General features: G+C 44.4%; 1 protein-coding gene across 1 annotated transcript; it reads right to left on the bottom strand.

Annotated features, from left to right (window-relative positions):
- Positions 1-933: 933 nt before the first annotated feature.
- Positions 934-22,824, bottom strand: ELF3 (E74 like ETS transcription factor 3). Its single transcript, XM_069633585.1, has 9 exons — positions 22,650-22,824; positions 14,910-15,056; positions 13,404-13,631; positions 12,337-12,417; positions 10,921-11,025; positions 8,725-8,826; positions 6,894-7,010; positions 5,938-6,133; positions 934-4,803 (listed from the first exon to the last, which is right to left on the bottom strand). The coding sequence occupies exons 2-9, from the start codon at positions 15,046-15,048 to the stop codon at positions 4,689-4,691; spliced, it is 1,083 nt and encodes a 360-aa protein (XP_069489686.1). The 5' UTR covers positions 15,049-15,056; positions 22,650-22,824; the 3' UTR covers positions 934-4,688.
- Between the last annotated feature and the right edge of the window lie 1,466 nt (positions 22,825-24,290).

Below are 24,290 nucleotides of genomic sequence, written 5' to 3'. Positions count from 1 at the left end.
CTATCCAATCCCTCCCGTGAATAGGTTTTGCAAAATACCACGTAGGATGACATCACAAATGACATAAGAAAAATTATATAAACTCTGCATAAGCAAGAGAAAGATTGAACATTCATGCATCTATTTTGATAGCTGTTATATCTGCCTGCTTTCTTTCGTTGAAGATTAAGGGCCTCATTATGACCCTGGCGCTAAGTGTTTAACGTCGCCGTAAAAGGCTGTGGCGCCGTTAAACACTTAGCGCCTAATTACGAGGTCCCTTTGCGGGACCCGACCTTAACGGCTGGTTTTACCAGCCGTTAAAGTAGGGACCCGCAAAGGGACCTTGGTGCTAATTACGGTACCGCAATTTGCGGTACCATAATTAGAGCCTTCCCCATTGCTATTGAGCCCTATGGGGCAAAAATGGGAATGGGGAATGGCCATGGTGGCATGGGGAATTACCGCCCCACCAACCTCGGAATGGGGTGGTGATTCCCCATTCCGCCATGGCGGATTCCGGCATGGACCATGGTGCTAATAGCGCCGGAGTCCTAATGAGGCCTGTATTTCACCATTTTCCTTGGGTCTGTCTGGTTATTTGGTCTAAGATACTTACTGGTCATTTCATCTAGCACATAGAGGATGCTTCAAAGTGCTAGAGCACACATCAGTGCAACTGGGCAACAAAGCAAACACCATTCAGCATATCCCCTCCCAACTTAAACAACTCCACTGGCTCTTACAAAATGGTCAATGCTGTAACAGAGTTCTCACCAGGATGCACTGGCTATAAAAGAGGCAGCAGCTGACTGGCACACAGGCTCCTATTTTGCATATACCTTCGATCTGGACGTAAGCAAGGCTGGCTCGGTCCAGACCTAAATGCTACTCATAAAGCGTATCGAAGAAATATTCCTTCTACTGACAGAAAATGACTGTCCACATGTGATATTTGAGTTTATTTAATTATTTTATTTGAAAACATATTAATTGATAACAAAGGAAAGGATGTACAAGATGTTGTCTAACTTCATTAACATATTACCATGTTATCACAAGTCTCTAGATACAAAGTCTATCCTGTATATGAAAAAATAATTAAAACATAACAAATTCAAGAAGTTAATTATACCAGACCAGCTGAATGCATATATTCTATATACAAATACAAATATACAAAAATATGTAAAACAATGAGAATCAGTTTCAAAATAAATGTTAAGTGCCTTCACAAGAAATCACAAGTAAATAATATCACATCAAGGTAAAAATAAACTAGTTACATATTTTCTGCTCTGCATTACGCCATCAAATACCTACCGATGGGCAAACTAATATCAAGCCTGTTTCATACGTCATGTATCCTAAAACAACCCATTCTGCAGGATGGATGCCATTAACATTAACATTAATTAAGACCTGGGATGTAGCGTGTTTTCCCTGACCACATATGTTGGTAATATCAGCCATTACCTCTAAATATATTAATTAATTCCTTCTACTAATTTTTGTCGGCTCTGTATTCGATTGGAACAAACAATCTCACATTTGATGACATTATTATTTCTTATGTGTTTAAGCCAATGGAGATAATTTGCAAACTGTGATGCCATCAACATATGACCATCAATTGTTTTTCCGCCACATTTAGAGCTGAAGTAAGGAAGTTGGAGAACATGTTGCAGATCAAAAATGTAAGCTTCCCCAGAGTGAACTCCAACTGTTTTATTCTATGGGGGAAATATTGGAGCCAATCAAAATAAACCATAAACATAAAAACACCAAATGCATAGTGCATCAATTTGCACCATTTGCACAACTTCGTCAAAACTCGCAAACATGCAAACCTCAATACAGCAGTAGGAAAGTGGTAATAAACATTGTTGCGGCAAAGTTTAAAATGTGTGTTTTTGTCCACTTGGTGATAAACAAACTTTACAAACAGTATAATTCTGGAAAGGTTAAAGGTCCGTTGTTTTACCCTTTTAAAAAATGTCCTTCAGAATTTCTTACCAATTCTAAAATGTTGCCTCGTCCCCAATAAAATATGCTGTTTAAATAACTTTGGTCCTCATTAGGAGTGCAGTACAAAATGGCCGAAATTCAGTTAGCACCAATTTATCGCCACATTACTGCACAGCCATATTATAGATTTGGAGGTAAAGTGTTGAATATTCCACCAGCATTTTGCTAGCGGTAAATCCTCCAGTTTACCTCCAAAACATAGCAGATTTACCACAAAGTATTACTACATGCAGTAAATCTATGGACTCAAAAAATGTGAATTTACACCACTGCACATAATCCTGTAGTAATATCATGGGCCCAAATGGTGGAAACGGTAAACAAGTTTGGTGGTAAATCTGTGGATTTACCACTGATCTAATGCCAAACCCAAAAGGAGGCTCATTCTTTTAATACAATAGAATTAATGTTCCCTAACAAACCACTGTAATGGATCCTGAGTGCTTAGATTTTGATCTATCAGGGAGACTAGAACCCCATGGTTATTAGATCATAGGCTTTGTGAATTGGTGAAGCTCACATTTTAGGAGATCTGCAAAAGGTGCTCGGAAAAGGGCATGCATCTTATGCGTGTATTATCCATTTACATATACCACACTGATTAGTTAAAATTCACATTTTCAAATGCTCTACCTTTATCATTAACATAATTGTATTTGGTTAAACCTAATCTCTTTCTCTGGATGAAACACTCATTGAAAATACAGGATCCAAGTTTATCAAGCAATGGATGAAAGTTATTTTGATTTAAGTGTGAGCATATGACAAAGTTAAAACTGGCTTTCACCCTGTAAATAGACCAGAAGCTCCATTTTGAACCGGAAGATGATATGAGCAACTCGTACATTGCGGTTTCACAATATGGCTTTTTTGAGAACATAAAGGACCTTTTTAATAGCACGTGGAACTCACCCTAGAGAAAAGGCTCTGCAGGGCAGGATTGTGTTCACAAAGCAACATGCAGCACCTGGACTGCAGTATTCACAGAACCTGCTTCCTTCTGAGTTGCATATTGGCTGACACAACTGAAATCGGCCACTGCTTTCTAGAGCGGGGAGGTGAATTACAGGAGCCCTTCCTACAGTTCTTAAACGTGAAAGCCTCACACACTCGTATTTCAAGAGCAGCAAGTATTTGGCAATCGGGTGCCCTCGGAGTTTATCTCTTGACAAATGCTTAGGAGTTTCAAAATCTCCACAGCGCACCTCTTTCTGCACCCTAATCTTGACAAAATCCCACCCAGCAGTCATTTTGACATGTTGATATTCCTATAACATGATACTGACATGCAACAAGTGGGCCAAACACACCACTAAAGATCATACATTATTCTAGAAATACATTAATTTACTGTTATAACTCTAGTCTTGCAGCATTTGGGCCTAAATGCCTCTGGATAGGTTTTGTTCAATCTTTTCTTCTTGATCCTACTCGAGGACCAAATAGCAAGGGCATTTCAAGAATATTGTCAGCTATTTCTGTGTTGAGTGTACGGTCTGGTGAGATTTTGCCTCCAGAAAATAACTCAAACCCTGACCTTGTCCCTAATGGTAGAGAGAGTGTTTGCATTCTCTGGCATGCCATGGCAAGGCCCTTAGAACATGAAGGAGTTTAGGCACAAGGATACACTGTTCAATGGTGGATCAGAATCCTCTCCAGCTGTTGCACAGAGTCTTCTGAAGGCTCTAATGAACAATAGTTTAGGCCACCACATGATCCTGAAGGTGGTCGCCCTGATCTCAGTGCTTGGGACACGGATGTGTGGATCTTCTCCCTGGTGGGATGTGTCACTTCCATGAAAGTCATAGAGCTACAGGATTGCGGGCTCCTCTGTTTGAATCCATCTGTTCTGTGGACAATTCCCTCTGGCCAAATAGGCTACTTTTTTCAGGGAAATGTTAACATTGTTTGACTTGTACCTCCGAATATGCCACACTTCTGCCACATCGGTCCTAAAAATGGCTCCAAAGATGATCACACTGACCAAATCCTCTGCTTGTTGCCTATGACACTGAGAAATGTTCTCTGCAGATCGTGTACGTGGTGACAGGCCGCTAAGCCTGATGAATTTGGCACTGTCAAGAATTCACAGATTCCTCAAGAGTGTTTATCTCACTCTGCATTTAGCACAAGTTTCTCAAATGAGCATTTAAGAGCCTCGATGTAGTACTCAAAAAATAGACTAGAAAGGGCAAAACTTCCTAAAGGATGTTTACAGTCGTAGGTATTTTACTCTTGAAATCTCAGGTTTGAGAGTTACTATTTAGTCCTGCAAGCAGTTCCTGGTTCCAAAGTTTTTTTCTGCCTATCTTTATCATAGGCACCACACCGGGAGCTATCGAGCCTGATTATTTACAACGCTATTTACAATATTAAAAATAAAAATAATAATGGTTTACAACAACCTACGTAAGCCAAAATATCAGCTTAAGTTACCAGGCGCCTCAATAATTGGCGCACACACTGCTGCCCTTAAGAAAAGGCGGGGAGTCTGAAAAACACTTTGCAGGAGGCGCAGAATGCTGCTCCTTGTCAATGTCTTCTCATATACTGACACAGTCACTTTGCTGAAAGACCCGCTTTAGTCAAGTCAAAGTTGTGCCACGTTTAAATTCCTGAGTCTGCTGAAACTAGCCAGCTGAGTCCATGAGGCATCGGCCATGCCTCAAGTAGTTAGCCTCTCAGCTTTGGTGACAGAGTGTCTCCTCCTCTTTCCAGCCACTTGAGTTCTTTCCAAACTTGTACACCAGCCGTCTTCCGTCGACCCGTTCTAGGATTTCACGCTTGTAGTAATACCTATAAAAGGAAAGACAGGAAAACAATGATTTTTAGAATGGTTGTTCAACATAGAAGGGTTGACCCCTGTATGGGTATCAGTGGTGTCAATTATTCACTCTTTTCTGCAACCCTGCACAACCCCAAACTCCATAGGGAAGTTGTTGGTCCTATTTTCTTTTAAAAAAAGAATATGCTTTGTGTTATTGACTAGAAAGGGTTTGTCCAACAACATTTTGAAAATTGTGAAACAGCTCTCGATAAATGCTTGCCTCTGTGCTCACACTTGTATTTCTTTGAAAGACAAAGCTTTATTAAACTAGAAAGAATGTTGATGGGAGTAATGTTATTTGAAATATTGACCATGATCTCTTTGAAAAAAGTGGATTGAGGGGGTGGGGACATAGACAGAACATAATGGCAACGTTGGATGGCACAGGATTGAAACAAAGGTCAGATGCCATTAGTGTGTCCTCTGAAATGTGCCATTCTTAGAGCCAATCTAGGCAACAGAACTTGGCTCCAGAGTAGGGACCCAGAGAAAGGCATCCTGTGTCAGCTGGTCATGTATGGGGCAGACTCTCTAAAGAGACCAGAATAGGCCTGTTTACTCATAAAGCCAGTCATTTATTTGTATTTGAAGTGTAGGTGTTTTGTATGAAACCATCTTACCTAGCCCTCAATGCTTTAGATAAGAGGTGAATGGCCCCTAATGCTGAACAATTGACTATTGATCTATCACTATATTGCTTTTCCTGACCAGTGATATATCATTGACCTCTCCAGGCCACACATTGAATTAGACACCAATGTGGATGGGGTCTACCATTAAGATCAAAGGATGGAATGAACATGAGAATATGTTTGTAGGGGCATATTTGGAGAATATCTCTAAATGATATTCATGTCTTTTTCTCCATGTATTGATGGATTGTCTCAACTAATGATTGGACCATCCTTGAATTGTAAAGAATACTCAAGCCGTAGTGGTTGAGAGGAGCTATAACAGAAAATCTGCTACTATCCCATAAAAGGCAGGGACAAGGGCATCGACAATATTCTGTTTGCTACACCGCGCAATGATGTGTAGAATCATCCACGTGCCCCACAAAGAGACGCTTGATTTGGAGCCCGTCTAAGGTTTCATATACGTACCGCATTGCCCTACTGAGTTTCTCATAGGTCATGCTCGTGTTCTTCTTTTTCTGACCCCATAGCTGGGCCACGGCTTCCGACCTCAGGAATTTGAAGATGCCCTCGCTGCGATCCTCCCACTTCATCAGCCCCTCATTCAGTTCCGGGTGGATGAGAATGTCGCGTATGAACTCCCACAAGTGAGACCCTCTGGCTGCTGTAACCAGAAGCGGAGAGAAAGCCCACGTTGAGATTCCAGAATGAACAATACATTTTGTAATTGAAAGCAAAACAGATAATGCACCACAGCATCAAGTCTCTTTAGCCAATGGACTTAATCAGTTATATATATATATATGATAACAATATATAAAATGGGCCTCATTCCAAGTATAATGGTGCAGTAAAAATAGTGGTAATTATGTTACGGCCACTTACTACCACAGTACTGCACTGCTATAAAACTGTAATAGTTTTGGCTGTAAAGTGGAGTTTGTACCTCAAGCAAAAAGCAGAGGTAAAGCACCCAGTTTACGATCAAAAATCATTGAAATTACTGCAATGGTAATTATCAACAATTATCCATGGAATCCTATGGACTCTGCAAATGGAACCACGACCACTGTGGCACCACTCACAAGTCCATGGTAAATCAATGGGGCAAAGTGACATTAACTGGAATAGATAACAAAGGAAAATCAGCTGTGTTACCACCAATTTACCACCCAACTCGTTATGAGGCCCTTTCTGTCTTAATTCAGAACAAAGGGTCATGCATACTTTACTATCCAATAAAAACATGACTTAATGTCAAATGTTATGCAGAAAGTTGACTTTTCCTAAATTGATTTTATGGTATAACATTAAGTGATGGATGAAGATGTTCTGCATGGTCCATAATCCTGAGATGACTTTAAAGCACGTTTAGTTGCAGCACCTGAACCCCTGCCAATGGAGCCAAATGAGGTGTAACTTACAATGCTTGCTTCTCTTGCTGTCCAGGCAGTCTCTGTTCTCCTTGCTTATCTTCCTCGGCCGCCCCCTCTTGCGCTTCTGTTGCTGCAGGTTGCTTTCACTGATGTTCATGGACGCATCTATTAGACAAGGGATGAAGGGAGGAATAAAGCTTTCTGCCTTCAAAACCAAAACTGCACCACGTGCAAATGACAGTTTCGTCAGCGACCTTATTGCAAATATATATGTAAATATATTCAGTGAAAAAACTTTAGTTAAGAGAGAGTTAAGGTGATTAGATTTAAAATGAATAAAACATAGCAAAAAAACCTTTGAAATTCTTTGAATACCCTTGGTTACCAGAGGGTTAAGGAGATCAGATTGAATGCAACAAAACCCTTGAAATTCCCCACTCACATTTGAAGCAAGTCCAACTTAACTTTGTGCCCCCTTTTGCGCAGCGTATGATCACAGTGACTGCGTTTGACTTCCTTAGGTGCCTGCAAGTCCCCTACCATAAATGTTGGAGCTCATGAATAATTAATGTTACAACACTGCACGCAGGACTACACAGTGCCTGATTATTGATAGAGACTTCCTTAATTGATGCAGACTAAGGACCCCTTAGCTGCGACATGGATACACCCAGAACAGTTGGTCCCTGTAGAGTTTAAGGGGATGTTGGACCCACACTAATCTGTGTGTGTCTCGAACATTAGCCTCCCACTCTATTTTTACTCAAAGCTTATTTATTTATTGTTTGTTTGCTTGTTATGCGCTTAAACATTAAGAATGTATTATTTCAAAGCACCCACAGGGGAGGGCGGGAAGTTACATTACAACACAGCATTAGGAACCGAGGGGAAGAGAAAGAGGGACAAACCAACTGTGAGTATTCAGAATGTTCAAGTGTAGAAAGAAAGAGGGAAGAGGGGGTAAGTTCTGGGGAGTCCGAGCTTGTGGGACAGCAATGGAGGAAGTGCTAGGAATGTTGAGTGCTACAAGGCCAGAGCCACGGGAGGTGTAAGTGCGAGTCTCCAGAACGGAGGGTGTGCAGATGTAAAGTGCTGTGGTCAGACAGGAGTTGGAAGTAATCGTTGAGGGAGGTCAAGGCCCCGAAGATGCATAAGGGCCAAGGATACCGATTCAGCAACTGTGGGACTAGCAGAGGAGAGAAGGTGGGAAGGAGGAGGAAAGTCTTAAGGAGCTTCCAGAATTTGAGAAGGTCCTGCTCAAGGCGCAGGGGAAAGAGGAGGCTATTCCAAATGATAGTAAAATGATTTACACACAAAGAGTTGGTGCCAGAGGAGCAAAGAGGTGTAGTGGGGGAGTATTTAGAGAGATAGAGTTGAAGATGGTGTGACCCCCGAGCCCAGACAGACTTGTGGATGATGCAGAGGAATTTGAATTTAATCTCTGCAGCAACCGGGAGCCAGTGAAGACTTTTTAGAGCAGTAGAGATACGGTCCATGGGCTTAAGGCCTAGGATAAGTCTTGCTGTACTATTCTGGACAAGCTGGAGGGGGTTGCAGAGTGGAGGAAGGAAGATTCAGGGGAAGGCTATCACAGTAGTGAAGACTAGAGAGAACCAGGGCTTGGGTCACATTGAGCCTCTGTGGGAAACTGAGAAAAGGTAGAATTCCTTTGAGAAGGAAGAGGTGGTAGATGGACAGTTGGTGCCAGGCCAGAGGAGTGAAGTTTAAATATGTAGTTGTTAAACAAGGACTGTAGAAAGGGCAAGTGAGTTCTGACTTAATTTCCTAATCATAGAGGAGAATTTGTATTGTGTTCCTTTGCTATTGGTGTACTGATGTCACGTGGGGATGTTTTGTATAAAACCACTGCAATACTCACTTAAGGAGAGGTCTGATTGGGAGTCGGAACGTTCCAGATCTGATTCACTGCCACTCCCACTTCCTTCGAAACTTATGGATTCCGGGCTATTGAGTGTCACACCTGCAAAACACAAACCATAACAAACTAATTTCCCTAATTGCTTTATCAAAGGATAGCCACAAAAAATAAGACATGAAACAGCAACGCCTTTGATAGCCCTCAGAAATCAGCCCCAGGCGCGCACCTGTGGGAATCTCGCATTTTGATAGGCCGGCGTCAAGCTTTCTGCTTTCACCAATGGTGCACAGCCAAAGCAAGCAATACTCAAGATAGACCTTGCATACACCAGACCCGAGTTTTGAATTAAGCGTCGGCATGCACTGAGCACACACGAGAGAAGTAAAACTTGGCCTGCTGATGGAGTTCTGCGGGTGTTAGCCCTTTCCAAGTAACACATGGAAGAGCACAACTCCTTTCAGCTGAGCGTTCCCAAAAAAACACTCTTTAAATGTTGCAAAGGGCATTGGCCTAAGTGGGCATCCAAAGACTTTGCAACAAGATACTGGGCGGTAAAACAATGCCCAGCTGAATAGAGAGGGGTCTTAGAGGCAAGCCAGGGGAAGGGAATGGGTCAACAAAAGCACATCAAACACGGGACATTCAGAGGGGTGGGCAGAAAAGGGAGTTTTAAATAATAAATAGCGTTTATATAGCGCTACGAACGGCATCTGTGCGCTGCTTATTATTACCCACGGTGTGTGGTGCTCATTTATCGACCTCGGAAGAATGAGTTTGGCCCTGCCGGGATTCGAACCTGCATCAGCAGGCTCTGCACCGATGTTTCAAGAGGGATAAAGTGATCGAGGAAGACAAGAGGGTCTTGGTTAATAGTAGTGCCTGCTCCTCTCCCACCCCTCATCATTGTAATGGTTTCCATAAAGTAACTGTAAGCTGCGTCGGCTCAAGATGTGCTCAGAGGGTGCCGCCGCACAAGGGCGCCCCCCCTGGTGGCGCACATAAAGTGTGCTTTGCCTCCAGCTCACTGTCCTGCAAACTTAACTATTGCATGACAGTGAGCCCCTAATATAGAATGACAAGTGCCTGGCGCTGCCCTTAGACACATAATGCAAGAACAGTAGTGGGCTCCCACATAATATCCCCAACAAAAATATTGCCTATGGTGATCCAAAGGGCCATATCTACGGCGATATTTCTGTTGGGGATATTATGTAGTGATACCCTTCCGAATAATGCCCTCTTCATAAACTTGACATGAAACTGCCCATCTGCCTTCCGAATAATGCCCTCTTCATAAACCTGACATGAAACAGGCCATCTTCCTTCCGAATAATGCCCTCTTCATAAACCTGACATGAAACTGCCCATCTGCCTTCCGAATAATGCCCTCTTCATAAACCTGACATGAAACAGGCCATCTTCCTTCCGAATAATGCCCGCTTCATAAACCTGACATGAAACAGGCCATCTGCCTTTCGAATAATGCCCTCTTCACAAAACTGACGTGAAACAGGCCATCTGCCTTCTGAATAATGCCCACTTCATAATACTGACATGAAACAGGTCAGCAATTAACAATGTATTCTTCTTTTTACATATAGTTAATGATTGTTTGCCATATAGCAGATGTTGAAAGCTGCAACAGTCACGGAATTCTGTGGTGTGTGCTAGATACATGGTCAATATTATGATAAACCCCAGTGCAGAAAGATATCCAAAATAAAATCCCTGGGTTTTTTCAAGGCCAGAAAATAAAGAAAGAGTTGTATCTTTCATTTCATTGTAAAAGCAAATAAAGAAAGGACTGGAATAGAGAAGACAGTAACTCGTCTGCTCTTTATACCCTCCAACAAGCGCCTTCATGCAACCTACACTCTCCCTAGCGCTATAGAGACACTATACGAGAAGACAGTAACTCGTCTGCTCTTTATACCCTCCAACAAGCGCCTTCATGCAACCCACACTCTCCTTAGCGCTATAGAGACACTATACGAGGGGTCTGCAAGCCGTGGCTCACCAGATGCACTGAACTACAAGTCCCAAGAGCCCTCACCATTGACAATGCTAGCTAGACATGGTGGGCGTGGTAGTCCAAAAGATCTGGCAAGCTAAAGGTTGCAGGCCTTAAATCATACCGGGGCTTCAAGAACCGGATGGACAAACAGTAATTGAAAAAAGAGGGTGGGGGATATTTACTTGAACTGCATCCATCAGAGTGGGGAGAGTGCGCCAGGAAGAAATTCTCCTTGTCCCAGAGCGTGAGGTCGGTGAGAGCCGGCTTGCTGTATGTAAATTCACCATCTACAATTACAAAAAAACACAAAAAAATACAGCAACATGAAAGGAACGTAGGTAAAATAAGCACCGAGCATGCATGAGCATAATGTTTGAAGTTTCATAGTGCTTTGAAGCTCGGCTACCCTTGCGAACCTCAAAGAACAAGAGAAGAAGACTAGCTGATCCGTAGATACTGTCATTATTGAAGATGCAGTTAATGTCTTTCATGTGTTCACTCTGTTTCTAGCTCCTTCCCCACCATAAGTCAACAGCATTAACTGCATGATCAGGGCTATGTAAAGCAGCCCGCATTGGGACAGCGAAGGTCATCAACCTGCCCATCATGGAGTGCGGCTTCTCAAAGAACAATACAAACTCAAGGGTGGTGGCGCGCAACCACAGAATGCATGTTTTCCAGTGTTTTCCCTGCGTGCAGAGGTGTTTACTGCACACAGGGAGGCATGTGTGTCTAGTCACTGTTGCGATTAGCATAGCAGAAACAGCACATGATCAGAAGAGGTTTCGCAGTGACCTGACCTGGCAATTCCATATTCATTGATGATGTCATGAAAATACAATTGGACATTATTATTCAAAGGACTGACAAATCGAACAATAGTCAACCTTGACGGAGGGCTCAGCCCAATCGAAAATGTCCACGTTGTCCTACAGGATAGTCTGCTGGCCAATGAGAGCTTGCATTGTTTTATCAGCATTTTCCTAGTGAACTATGGTGGATTAGGAAGTGAAGTCTTGGCGGCCATTTTAGTCATGTGACAGGAAGTTATACAAGCCTGCTGTCCCAACTATCCTTCATGTCTGGACGAGTAATCATTAAATGTACATGGCAGCTGGTGGCTGTAGGCTGACTGATCACTGGCTAACCTCCTACCCATTAACTGGAACGCCTTAACTGCTCTGGCTTCAGCATACTATTTCGGCTTCTGTTTCTTTAGGCTGGGGATCTGCAACTATTGGATCGCTAGATGCTTTGGACGTGAATGTCCATCATCTCTGGCCAGCACAGTCAATGTGAGGGATTGTGGGAATGGTTGTCCGAAACCTTTGAAGAGCCGCAGACCCCTACTTTAAGTCCATTCTGATTCACCTGTTAACGTCACCAAAAGAGCTCCTCCAAATCTTGCTCCTCTGCTCAATACCTATTTCCCAGAGAATTAGATGCAGCCTTGAACCAGGATGAGTCTCAGGACCCACGAGGGACTACATAATCGGTTGGGCAACCACCCACAGAGGACACATCACCCTTCCCAGCCATATTCCCTTCACTGGGCATCATACGAAGTTAGTTGATGTTTACACCATCCTCAGACTCACCTGAACTATAATTGTAGTTGTCCTGCAGGTTGTCGAATTGCAAGTCGGGCGGGATGATGTCAAACATCAATTGCTTCCAGTCTGTACGGAAATACAAATGTAATTACATTAGCAGTCAGTCCTCATCTCAAGGCATGTACATTTTGAGTGTATGTGATGGAGAGAGCTTGGATTCTGGGATCCAGGATGTGCCAATCCATAGGACAGACAAATAATTCTAAAGCCATGATGGGCAAGTGTGGGGGTGTTTCTAGCAGTAGTGTTGCTAGATAGGCTCCTCCCACTTTAAGGGAAGCTCCTCTCACTTTAAGGGAAGCTCCTCCCACTTTAAGGGACATCATTCACTTCCTAATCATATAATTTCGAAAACACAGAAGTCAGCCATAACGGGGATCATCCAACAAAGAAATTGAAACCCTGTCCCAAATGGGAATTCATCAAATGGGTAAAACCAGCTCAGTTAGTTGTATGCCATATCAAAGCGCTCTCCTAGTTGTATGTTTAAAGGGAGCGCCCAGAAGTTATAAACATCACTCAATCGTTTTCTTCTAGGGTCTACAATGTTGGTTAGCACGCCTTTTTGGGCTAGCAAAACCCACAAATCTGGTCTAAATTGCTGCTGACCAGTGACAAGTGGTTTCAGCTGGATCCGTTAACTGAATTTAACTGCATACTCAATTTTATTGTACCGTGTTGTTCAGCGCTTTGGTTTAAGGCGCTCTATAAAAGACAAATAAAATACAAATACAAAAATCTTACGATACTGGGTTGCATGGGTCCACTCAGGGGAAGTAAGGGAAAATATACGGCTCAATAAAAGTACCTATAGATGCCCGGGAGCACCAGTACCCAGTTTCAAGATGCAACTGGGATCTACTCAAGGAATTTTCTCTGTACCAGTTCAGCGGATGTCAAATAACCCACATGCCACAATCTAGAACAATCTGAAAACATTTGCTGATCTTCAATTAGATTATATCTGGCCCACCCCATCCAACCAATTTGTGTCTAACTTAACCTGCCGTCCCCACCGCAGAATGACTTGAAATAGCAGAATGAGCACTCACAACTGGTGAGCTCGCAGAGGTGGTTGTACAGTTTCTCGCCCAGTGGTCCAAACCATGCCAGAAGATCGTCTCTGGTCAGTTGGCACAGAGAGTTCCCGTCCATTTTGCAGTGGGAGAAGTCGATGGTGCTGGCGTCGCACTTGTTCTGCTCCACGTGAAAGCTGATCCACTCCAGCACGTGCTGCTCGTTCCAGAGCAAAGGAAGCACGCTGGACCAGTTGCTCTTCTCTGCAGGAGAAACAGAGCCCAGGTTAGGCAGAATCGCTCCACACAGCAGAAATGGTCATCACATTTTTGGAAAGCTAGACCCTAAACACTCCACAGTTGGACACAATTGAATAGCAGCCACACGTAAGCGAGTATGGCAGCACAACTAGAAACCCACAATGCTTTGCAACGATAGAGCAGTGAGAATACATTTCGGTAGGTGGTGTGGGGTCTCTAAGGAGCAGTTTACAATGTTTTAGGGGTGCATGTTTTCTACTTTATGGGTTATGCTAACACAGGGATCTGCAACTTTTGGCTCTCCAGATGTTTTGGACTACAACTCCCTTGATCCATCAACATCGATTATGCTGGCTTTGGATGATGGGAGTTGTAGTCCAAAAATATCTGGAGAGATCTGGAGAGTCAAATGTTGCACATTCCTGTTCTAGGGGGTACTTGGGGACACAACTAATCCAAGAGGAGGTCGCTCTAAGCCGTTACAAAGCACACAACTCTCCTGCACCCAGAGATGTGAGCTGAAACGACAACGCTGAGCAGTGAAACAAACCACTGTACTCCCTACTGGCAGGTAGGAAACGTTTAAGGGAGAACAAATCAAATTATTTTTAATGACTGCAGCCTTTAAGCAGGTACTGCTCAGCATTGTCTTGTTTTCAAACAGGCTTTGTTGACCTTGAGCTATTGCCGCAGCCCGGATAACTTTCTTTGAAAAGTCTCTGCCCAGGTTTAATGCTAGCAGGCACGCCGTATCTACCTCCTAATGATGGCCTCTGCGTTTTGAGCTGAGATTTGGGGTCTATGGGAAACTAGGGAGATTTCCTAATAGTCTGGTGCACAAGAAAGATTATTAAGGCATATTACTATAACTATTATTATTATTACTATTCTTTTTGTTTTAACATCTCCTGGATGCCCTTCAGGTCAGCTCACCTCTGGATAATTGACTATGTTAGGAATGTTTCTGTATGATGAACCCCGGATCCCATTGTGCTCCTAGCTGGAACCCCACAGTTTGGGGACAAAGTTTCAGAAAATATTTGGAGGGGACTCCTGGAAGAAGGGGCCGAGTGAGAAGAACGTCTATTAAGTGACAGATGCATGTTTTTGCTGGACATTGCCAGCAGAATGGTTCCTTCCACTTAAATTCTGGGATCATGTCTGAAATGGATCCCACATATTGGCGTCTTGGGAGGGTGAGTCCTGAACCCATGCTGCTTGGTGGCGGAGACCCTAGTGCAGGCACCGCCCATTTACTCCATCCCGCCTCCCAGCATGTACCTAGAATCTCAAATGGCAGATCTGTGGCGGGCAGTGGTAGAAGGTTGTCTCCCTCGTAGAACAGCGGCTCCGGGTCCTGCATGTACATGGTGTTGGCATAGGTGCTGATGAGATTGCTGATTTCACAGCTGGAGGCCATTGGAGAGACTGCAAGAGGGAGAGAAAGGGAAACGCTTTAGCACATACAGCATATCGGTCATGTTTTCATCTCGGTCTGTTTGGAGGATTGACAAGTCCTCACCAAGCTGCAGAGACTATTTAGAATTCTGGTATGATTCGCTCCCAGAGACATTTGCTTAATGTACAACACTTAAGGGGTCATTACAAGGTTACCAGTAAGCTGCCGGTGGAGTAACGGTATGTTCACATTCCCATGGAGCACCATAGGACTCCATGGGATGGGAACCAATGAAGAACCGGCACAGTTACTAACAGTGCCGGAGCTTCAGTGAATTATCTGGAGGCAGCAGCCTGAACTACCGGCAAGTACCGGTAGACTCGTAGTATGCCGGTCCAAAACAGTGCCGGTACACGTGGTTACAGCCACCTTTTTCTGGACTAGCAAACTCGTAATGAAGCCCTTAGCCTGATGGTCACGGCCTTCAGTATTACAGCTGTTCAATAAGTGGGAACTTGAACATCATTTGTGGTTTTTGGGGTAGACAAAATCTGCCTTATTCGCCCTGCTTTGCAACTCCTGTGAATCGTATTCAAAATGTGATTTTCATCTTTTGCTATCTTTAATTTTCATGTCTTGCCCTCGCAACCAATGCTTTCTTATCTGACTGCAGAACTTTTAAAATAAATATTGTTGAAAAATTCAAACAATGTCAAGAGTCAAATGTCTTATTTTGTACTTTATATGATGCCACTGAGAGGTCAAACACGTTGTCAAAGATCACGTGATTAAAATTCATGTTATACCTTTGAGAGGGTTCGAATGTTGTGTTAGAACCTTTGACCCTCAATTGGGTTGCAGAAAGTGACATTATATGGGATTATTGAACCTCGATGATGGGTACTATATATATATATTTGTATCATGTAATGCCACTTTCTGCGATGATATGGGGGAGTTAACTGTTTTATAATTACTCGACCTTTGATCATCCATGGTATAACAGGAAGTGACATAGTGTGATATTTGAGCCCCCTCACATCATGATGGGAATTGTATCTTTTCTGGTAGTCTTATGGTTTCAGTGATATGGCACATCTGATTGTGTCCTACAGCCAAATAAAAGCAAACGAACCATGATTCCAAGACCGTTCATCATGTCATTGGGATCATTAGGAGATGGTGTTTGAGAGGCGGACCAGCCTTAAATGGAAGACTTGCTGCGCTTTGCACTGTATTACCATATTGGGCTCTGTGAGTGCATACCCCACATCCTGTTCTAAGCCACATACCAGGATTTCTCCCCCACACTGTCATTTATGTTCCTTCAAGGCACTTGTCTGGACCAGCCCTTTGACCCCCATTGTAACTGAATGATCTGAGAAAACCTATCAGTGTTTCAGGTTCAAATAATCTCAGACAGTCTCGATGCTATGTTTTTTTTCGGTGTAAACATCTTGTTTGTTTACATATAAGAAACAAAGATATATGTTTATTGTCCAAAACAAAATAAACAAATAAAAGTGGACATATATTTTACTGGCTAATACATTAAATAATGGAGATCTGGATGTAAACATGCTAAACTAATCTGAAGACCTCTATGGGTAGAGAACCTGCGCCTCTCCAGATGTCTCAACCTACAACTCCCATGATCCCTCACCATGGAATATCCGGGGAAGGGTTGATGGGAATTGTAGGCCAATACATCTACAGTGCCCAGGTTACCTAGAGCTAATCAAGGTGGAGGCAATAGCTAGCTCAAACACGGTGGTGCCAACTGGATTTCTCTATCGCTACCTTCATGCTTGATTAAGCTGTCTCTTCTTAACATACAATATTAGTCCTGGGCTCCTACAAATGGTGTGTGGAAGTGGAAATGCTCTTGTGGATGTCAGAAGGCGTCTCCGACATGTCAGCCCACAAATGCCATAAGTGCTTGACAGTCCAAATGGGAGTAAATTGGTCGATTTTGGATGGGGAACCCTATAGGACCTACTTGTCAGACAGTGATGCTAAGCAGTAGAACAGTAAATGCTCATGAAAGCAAATGGAATTACTCTTGGATGTAGAAATCTAAGGTACATGGGTTTCAATTAGGATCAAGAAAGGATACCACCCCAGATGGAATGGAATAGTCTGATAATCACCCGTCTACCGTCATAGTTTGATTAAAAAAAGGGGGTTACCATTTAAGATGTTCCAGCTAAATGCCTACTATATAATGGTGAAAAATATTAATGGAGAGTAACAACTGCGCTAAAACAAAACTCTACCTCTCTGTAATTTAAGGCAGGAAGCTCACTGGCACGGAATGCTGGCACGGAATGCTGCCCGGCTACTTTGGTGGCATGCTTGATTCCTTATAAAGAATCCTAACATAGAAAGAGACTAAAGAGCCCAAACCTTCCTTATAGGAAAATAAAGGAGGGTTGTATCTCTACCTATGAAACAAGGATGGGTTTGTGTAATACAGAGGGTCCTTCACATCAGTTATTGTGAGAGTGTAATTGCCAGCCATGCAAGTCTAGATCATTTGAGTATGTATCTAAGTTTCATCTGCTTTTGGTTGAGTTGTTCAACAAGTCTAATCCCATCAAGAATCATGATTTCTAAGATATCTTTCTTGAACAGCAAAATCACAAGAGGCAAATGAGGCGCGACTGACTGCACCCTTGGGCACTGCTGTATATATTTGACTGGGTGCCATTGGATAGGACAACTCCTTCAAAGAAGGGAGGTGGCCTTGACTTGTAAAAGATTGCCATTCAAAAGTGCACAATCCCCAGTCAGGGCATGGAGGGGAACTGCAGGCTACAGCACGTTGCCCCGTCTACAGCACATTGCCACGTCGGCTCTCACTACATGGCGATGTGTTGTGGCAGGAGTTGAACTGGTATCACTACATATTATCCACACCAAAAATATTGCTGTATATATGGTCGTCTGGAACGGCCATGGGCAATATTTTTGGGGGAGATCATTTTTGGAGTTTTTGGGAGCAAGGGTTGCGGGGGTGTCCACTGCTCCTTTCAAATGAATGCAGGAGTTTTGTGGGTGTCCCCCGCAGGATCCATGCCTTAATATCGCTGCAGAAATATGGCAATATTTTTGTATGGCAATATTTTTGCGGGGATATTAACACATGGAACCGTTCAACCTTCATGAACATGAATGTCCTGTAGAACTCCTTAGCATTGCCTGCAGCACAGCTAAAGAGCATCATGAATGACGAGGCTGTTGTGACATGTGTAGCTTCAGAAATCCATGTGTGTGGGTTTCATTCTGCAGGGGAGTTGCTTGGCTTCACTGTCGAGTGATGAATTGTAGATGTTGGATACATCAGAACATCTGCTCTGGGCGCGCCCTTCAAGCCAATGTTTGTAAACCTGCTGTGGCACTGAAGAAGGGGGAAAGACCATATGTAAATCAGGCTTGGTCCCAAAGGGGGATACTCTAACCTGAACTGCTAGGTCACGCCCCTTCTGCACCAGACCAAAAGCCACCCCAGGCATGTTTCGGCTGCATTGGGCGTGATCAGGGATGTGCATTGCTGCTTGGTCTCAGGTGCATTTGGGTCAAGGGGTGGTCACAACCCAGGATGATGCCGTCGCAAAGAAGTGGCTGTTTAGTTATGTGGAAAAGGGTGATCGTGATGGAAGATGTGCAAATATTTACAAATCAAGACGTACAAATCAAACTACTTAAAACGGTTCCATGTGTTAATATCCCTGCAAAAATATCGCCATACAAAAACATTGCCATATTTTTGTGGCGATATTAAGGCATGGAACATGTGTGGGACACCCCTGCAACTCCCATATTATTTTAAAGGGAGCGGGGGACACCCCAATAACCCCAAATATTATCCCCACTAAAAATATTGGCTATGGCAGTTCCCGACGACCATATATACGGCGATATTTTTGATGGGGATAATATTACCTGATATCCTTAAAACAGTATTCTGATAGTTCCAACTTTCAATCTGTGATAGCGTGTATGTCATTATATCTCCTGACCAGCTGTACTGACTTCAATTGGTTTATCAGTACCATTTCTTAGCAGGCTTTGACTTGCCCATAGGGCAATAGACCCATGGCCAAACCAAAAATACAAAATGCTGTTGTGTGCCACTTTTTTGACCACTTTGGGCAAGTTTGATGAGTTAATTCACTCTGCAGCTAGTAGTTTTGACCAGGGTTGCTGGATAAATGTATTTTAAAATGCGCAATTTGCATCACATTTCATCAAAAAACTCCCCCTTGGGTACTATTCAAAGAGTGCCACAGAAGGAATGAAGTGCCATTTGCATCTATGGGCCACTTTTTCATTGGTGCCCGAGACAATTTTATGGCCCAGTCTGATTAATGCGATTTATTTGTGCCTATGCATTTTTATTATGTATAACGGCCTAAAATGTGAGTCTGTTTATTGAAGGCAATAGCTAGCAATTCAAACTCATGCCACTGCATTCTAACCCTTGCATCTGCATTTAAACACGTGGCAAGGCACCCTAGCCCAACTCTGCTTGTTCTAGCCAATAGAGGAGCATTATAACACATACCCTTAGATGTAGCTCATATAACTGCATACTGGCCCACACCTGTGCATTGTAACGCATGTCAGTGCACTCTAAACCATACAACCCACCAATACAATTACATTCTAAGCAGTCTCAATGCACAGAACTCCATTGAAGTGCACTCTACCGCATTCGCCGGGGTTTTATTGGATGTCTTTGCATTCTGCTGAAAACAACCGCGTTCTCTACTCAATATGTGTGCATTCCAAGTCATAGCAGTGCATGCTAGCGCAAATCAGTGGTCCAACGTACATCTGAGCAGGTTAACCCTTGCCGGTGCATCAGATGCCTCCGTATTATAAACAGTACTGACTGGCGCACTGTAAAGGCTTTACAGCACATGGGCACAGTCTAATTCATAAGAGCATACTACAGCCACTGGGGTGCCAGTACATGTAAGACATGGGCTCGAATGTGGGTGCCAGCAAATCCAATATGATGACAGAGGTGGGTGACGATATAATATGCCAGCCATGTCGACGTCAGTATACACGCTACACAACAGCCAAAAGACATAAGTAAGCACTATACAATGACAGCTATGGACTATGATCAGTAGCTATTAGACTGGGGCAATTAGGCACGCCTGACAGGCTTAGTTCACCTGTCGCCAATACGTTCACCCACTGAGCTTTCTTGCCTAGATATCCTCATGGTGGCAATTCAACATGCAAGGTCTCGAGAGTCCTCTGATCAGTACTAATTCCCAAAACGAAAGGAGCTCAATTCCTCTAAACCTAAATAAGCCATCCGCACATTGCATGCTGGGAAATGTAGGCTATCAACCTATGCCAGAAATGCGACCCCCTGGGTGTAGTTGCCAATGATATGTCATTAAGTGGCAGCAAACCTTTAAACATCCCAGATAATAACAGCCCAGCTCCTTTCTTTGTCCAAAAGGCATCTTTCCTGTTCTTCATTTGCCAAAGAGGCTTGAAAACCCCCAACCGTGTGCCCTGGGGCAGAGGTGGCACCGCCATTATGGCGACTGGAAGAGCTCTGAAAAGTGAGATGCCTCTCAACGTCCTGCCTGAGTCTGGGGCGGAGTTTGGAGATAACAGAAAGGGCCATTGCCTCCCAGAGACGGGTCACATTGCAGTCCTCAGAAAAAAATGGCACTCTTCTCAGCTGAAAAATGAAGGTGACAATTTCAATATTTTCTTCTGGAACCACTTGCTGGCATAAAGATGTGTTAACGTCTCCTGCATGGCGGTAGGAAAACTACCACTCGATTATGTTTCTTAGAAAACAAAATGAAAAAAAAGTGTCTAACTCAGAAGTCGTTTCTGGTTGGTTGACCAGTAAAATGTCCCTTGTTTTGATAGCTAGACACATATAGTCGAGTGCCTGTAAACAACATTAGTAACTGGTCAGCTGAATTAGGGCACACCCTTACCCTAATGACCATGCAGTTGCCCCATCACCCAGAGGGCAATCGGAGGCTACCAACATGGGTGTGCTGCCCTGTCCATTTCAGAAACCATAGTGGGTGCTGCCTTTGATACTTTTCCTTAAGCATAGATGGCAGTTGGCTGAATCTGGCGATGAGGTGCCGATTCTAAAATGGCCCTAAACTGAGAGATTTTCTGAAGTCAAGACAAGGGTCCTGCATTAGAAAGGTAAATAGGAGCCTAAGTTGGGTACAATCAGTAACATTTCGATCCAGCCTCAAAGGTTCCCTAGACGTTCAGGCTTCTCACAGCTGCCAACCCAGACATACCATATCTAGAAGCTCTGGAATCGCCCTTGAATGCTCTAGAAATTCTCACAAATACCCTGTGTTACCCTCCCTTGCTCCCTGCGCCCTATCCCCGCCCCAAGCCTGCCGCCCTCCACCCCGCAGTCGCGCGGCTACTAGACGTCAACCTCAGGGTTAGTCTACGAAGCAAATATATATGAGCTCTACCTGTGCTTGGCTTGTGTTCACCAAGGGGCCCCAAGTTCACCCCTACATGCCTTGCAATGCAGGATACCCTACAAATCACACTCTCCTTGCTCAGCCTATGGCCATTGCATGTCTCCCGATGGCGGGAATCTCCGCTGTCTACGCCTCATCTTGCATGGTGGTCCCTGCCATTATGCAAAACTCCAATGGTGCAGTCTGTTACATATGCCTTTTCTAGTGCGAAGCACGCTTGCCCCAATGTTAATGATCGAGAGGGGGGAGGGGTGTACAGGAAAGGGAACACAAGAGCTCAGCAACCTTCTCACAGTGCCCATGTGCCCCAAGCCCACACAGTGTTCAAGCGCCACAGCTCCACATACTGTCTTTCTAATGTACAGCTCCTTGCACTGTCTGCACAGGTGCCCCAAGCACCCCACAGTGTTTATGTGCCATAGCTCCACAACTTGTCTTTCCAATGTGCTCCAAGCTCCTTGCACTATCTGCCAAGTTCCTGACACTATCTATCAAAGCATCCCAGACTCTATTAAGTGCACCAAGCAGTGTGCTCGCGCGCTCATTGCTCCTGGGCACCGTCTGTTCGCGCGCCCCATCTACCAAGCCCCTCACATCACCGGTGCAAGTAGTCCAAGTGCCTCGCAATGTCCCTATGCCCATGAGCGCCAAGAAATCTAACACTGTTCATGGCCTCACAGCTACCGCGCTGTCCTGTGCCCCCAAGCTCCTCATGCTGCGACCAGATATGGTCATAGCTCACAAACACCGTTGGCTAATGTGCCCCTCCTCACACAGTGTGTTAGTGGGCAAAGAGTTCCACGCACTGTCTGCCACGATATGTGTGAGAAAGAGGGCTGTTCTAGGACACTGGCAAAAAGTGAAGACTTGAAGCCACCCCACTCTCCACCTCTCATCAAAGAAAAATAGAACGATTGACATCTAATCCTGGCTTCGTCAAATGCACCATGGAAACCGTGTGATCTTCAGCACACCATCCACGTCAACGTTAAAACAGATCCAGGTTTTTGGTGATATTGGGAGCGCCAAGATGCCATGCACAGCTTCGGTGTGTGCTACATATGTAAAAGAAACGATCTCACGGCGAACCCAGGATGTAAGAAGACGGGCATTGCATACCTGTTCAGGTCCGGCAAGTTGGGAAACCAGGGGGTGAATCCACAAGAAGAGATTGCTGGAAATGGGTCTGCTCAGTCTAGAAACGGAGGCTGGTGTTGCTGCATGAAGTTGGCAGTACCAGCCTGATCCGATGTGCCCCGTGTGTGTTCAGCAGGCAAGATTGCCACTCCCTCTGTGGGACGAATCTTAAATAGCTTAAGCTCAAGGTGTGCACTGGTGTAACGTGATCTAAGGCTTATCCCACCCAGGGATGGGGAATTCCGCCCACAGCATCTCCTGCCCCAAGCCTAGGCGAGATTTGCATAAGGCGACACTTGACCCAAGGCCCGCCCAGCGCTGCCGGGAAATGGAAGCCCAGCAGGTTTAATGATTGCTAGGCCCTCCCTCCTCTCCCACAGCGAGGCCCGCCCGTCTACCTGTCTGGCTGCTTCTCGCTCTTGCTTTTCGTGCCCAGCCTCTTTTATTCCAGGTACGTTCGTGCCAGAGCCGAGGCAGAGAGGCCTGTGGGAACGACTGGAAACTTTCCGACAGGCCCCTGGCCTGTAGCATGTCAACGGTGAACGCCTGACTAGCACTTAGTTGCCTTTGAAAGGTATGGTGGGTTGGGGCAGTCAGTCACTCCCCTATTGGGATCTCTGAAGATTTCGGATACACCAGTGCCTTTGAATGGCGAGTAGTGCTAATACAGAGTCATTCACACGGTAAGGTCGTTGGGGGTCCCCCGAGAGGCAATTTGCTTTAAGGTGGGGCCTTTGAAAGGAGTAACTGGTTGGGAAAGTCAGTCTCCCAAATGCCAGGCACTGTGGATTTTGCTTAAAGGCCAGTTCTTCTGAATGGAAGGTACAGAGCCTGTCACGTTTCAAGGCATCTTGAGGTTTGTCAGGCAGTTACATTAGGGAGGAGGGACTGGCTGGGAAAATCAGGCATTCTAATGTTAAGGGTTCCAGGGAATGCCGATAGGCAAGCACCTCTGAATGGCAAGTACATCTGAGAGAGAGTCATTCACACCACAGGCTCTCTGGAGATATCCTGGCAAGAGGGTACCTCTGAGTGGGTGGTCGGTTTGGGACTGAGTCAGCCACTCTCCTCTTGGTCTCTCTTAATAGTATCCTTTAGATGTGTGGCTTAAATGACATGGGAGCCATGAAAGAGTAGGCCTGGAGTTAGGCTGTGGCGAAGTGTGGACTAGTGGGTCACTTTGAAAGTTTGGCAGACGTACAAGGAGCCATTTTCCAAGCTTTCTAGAGATTTCTTATAAGGGTGACACCTCGGCATGTGGCAGAGTGCATCCTATCCGGTATCACTTAACTTGCAACTCACTCTCCAAACTGTCCACTAATATTTCAAAGGTAGTGACAGGTCTCCAGGGGTGTTTCTAGGTCTGGAAAAGACTTTGAGCTATGCTAATGTCGGGATTGTCGGGGCTAGGGGCTAGCTAGCCATTTGGCTGTTGCCCCTGAGCTTCGATCCAGGACTACAAACAAAACACCCAGGGCTTTAGGACCCTGATCCGCCCCTACAATGCCTCTGCAGGTCGCTCAGCAAAAATCCGACTACGTCAACCCGTCTCCTTCTGAGGTCACCATTTCGCCACTCCCCCTAGTGTTTATTTTTATATCAATCTCAGAAACTAAAAAAAAA

This window comes from Ambystoma mexicanum, chromosome 13 (genome assembly GCF_040938575.1).
Source record: "Ambystoma mexicanum isolate Mex_15411 chromosome 13, UKY_AmexF1_1, whole genome shotgun sequence".
In the NCBI taxonomy this organism is placed as follows: domain Eukaryota; kingdom Metazoa; phylum Chordata; class Amphibia; order Caudata; family Ambystomatidae; genus Ambystoma; species Ambystoma mexicanum.
This window is presented reverse-complemented; position numbering and strand designations above follow the sequence as displayed.

Excerpts from the sequence above, each read along its gene's own strand:
- ELF3 (XM_069633585.1), bottom strand. The coding sequence starts at position 15,048 with ATGGCCTCCAGCTGTGAAATCAGCAATCTCATCAGCACCTATGCCAAC. Across the intron at positions 13,632-14,909 it reads TCTGCCATTTGAGATTCTAG|AGAAGAGCAACTGGTCCAGC; the intron begins GTACATGCTGGG and ends TTTCTCCTGCAG. Across the intron at positions 8,827-10,920 it reads CTCTGATGGATGCAGTTCAA|GTGTGACACTCAATAGCCCG; the intron begins GTAAATATCCCC and ends TGTGTTTTGCAG.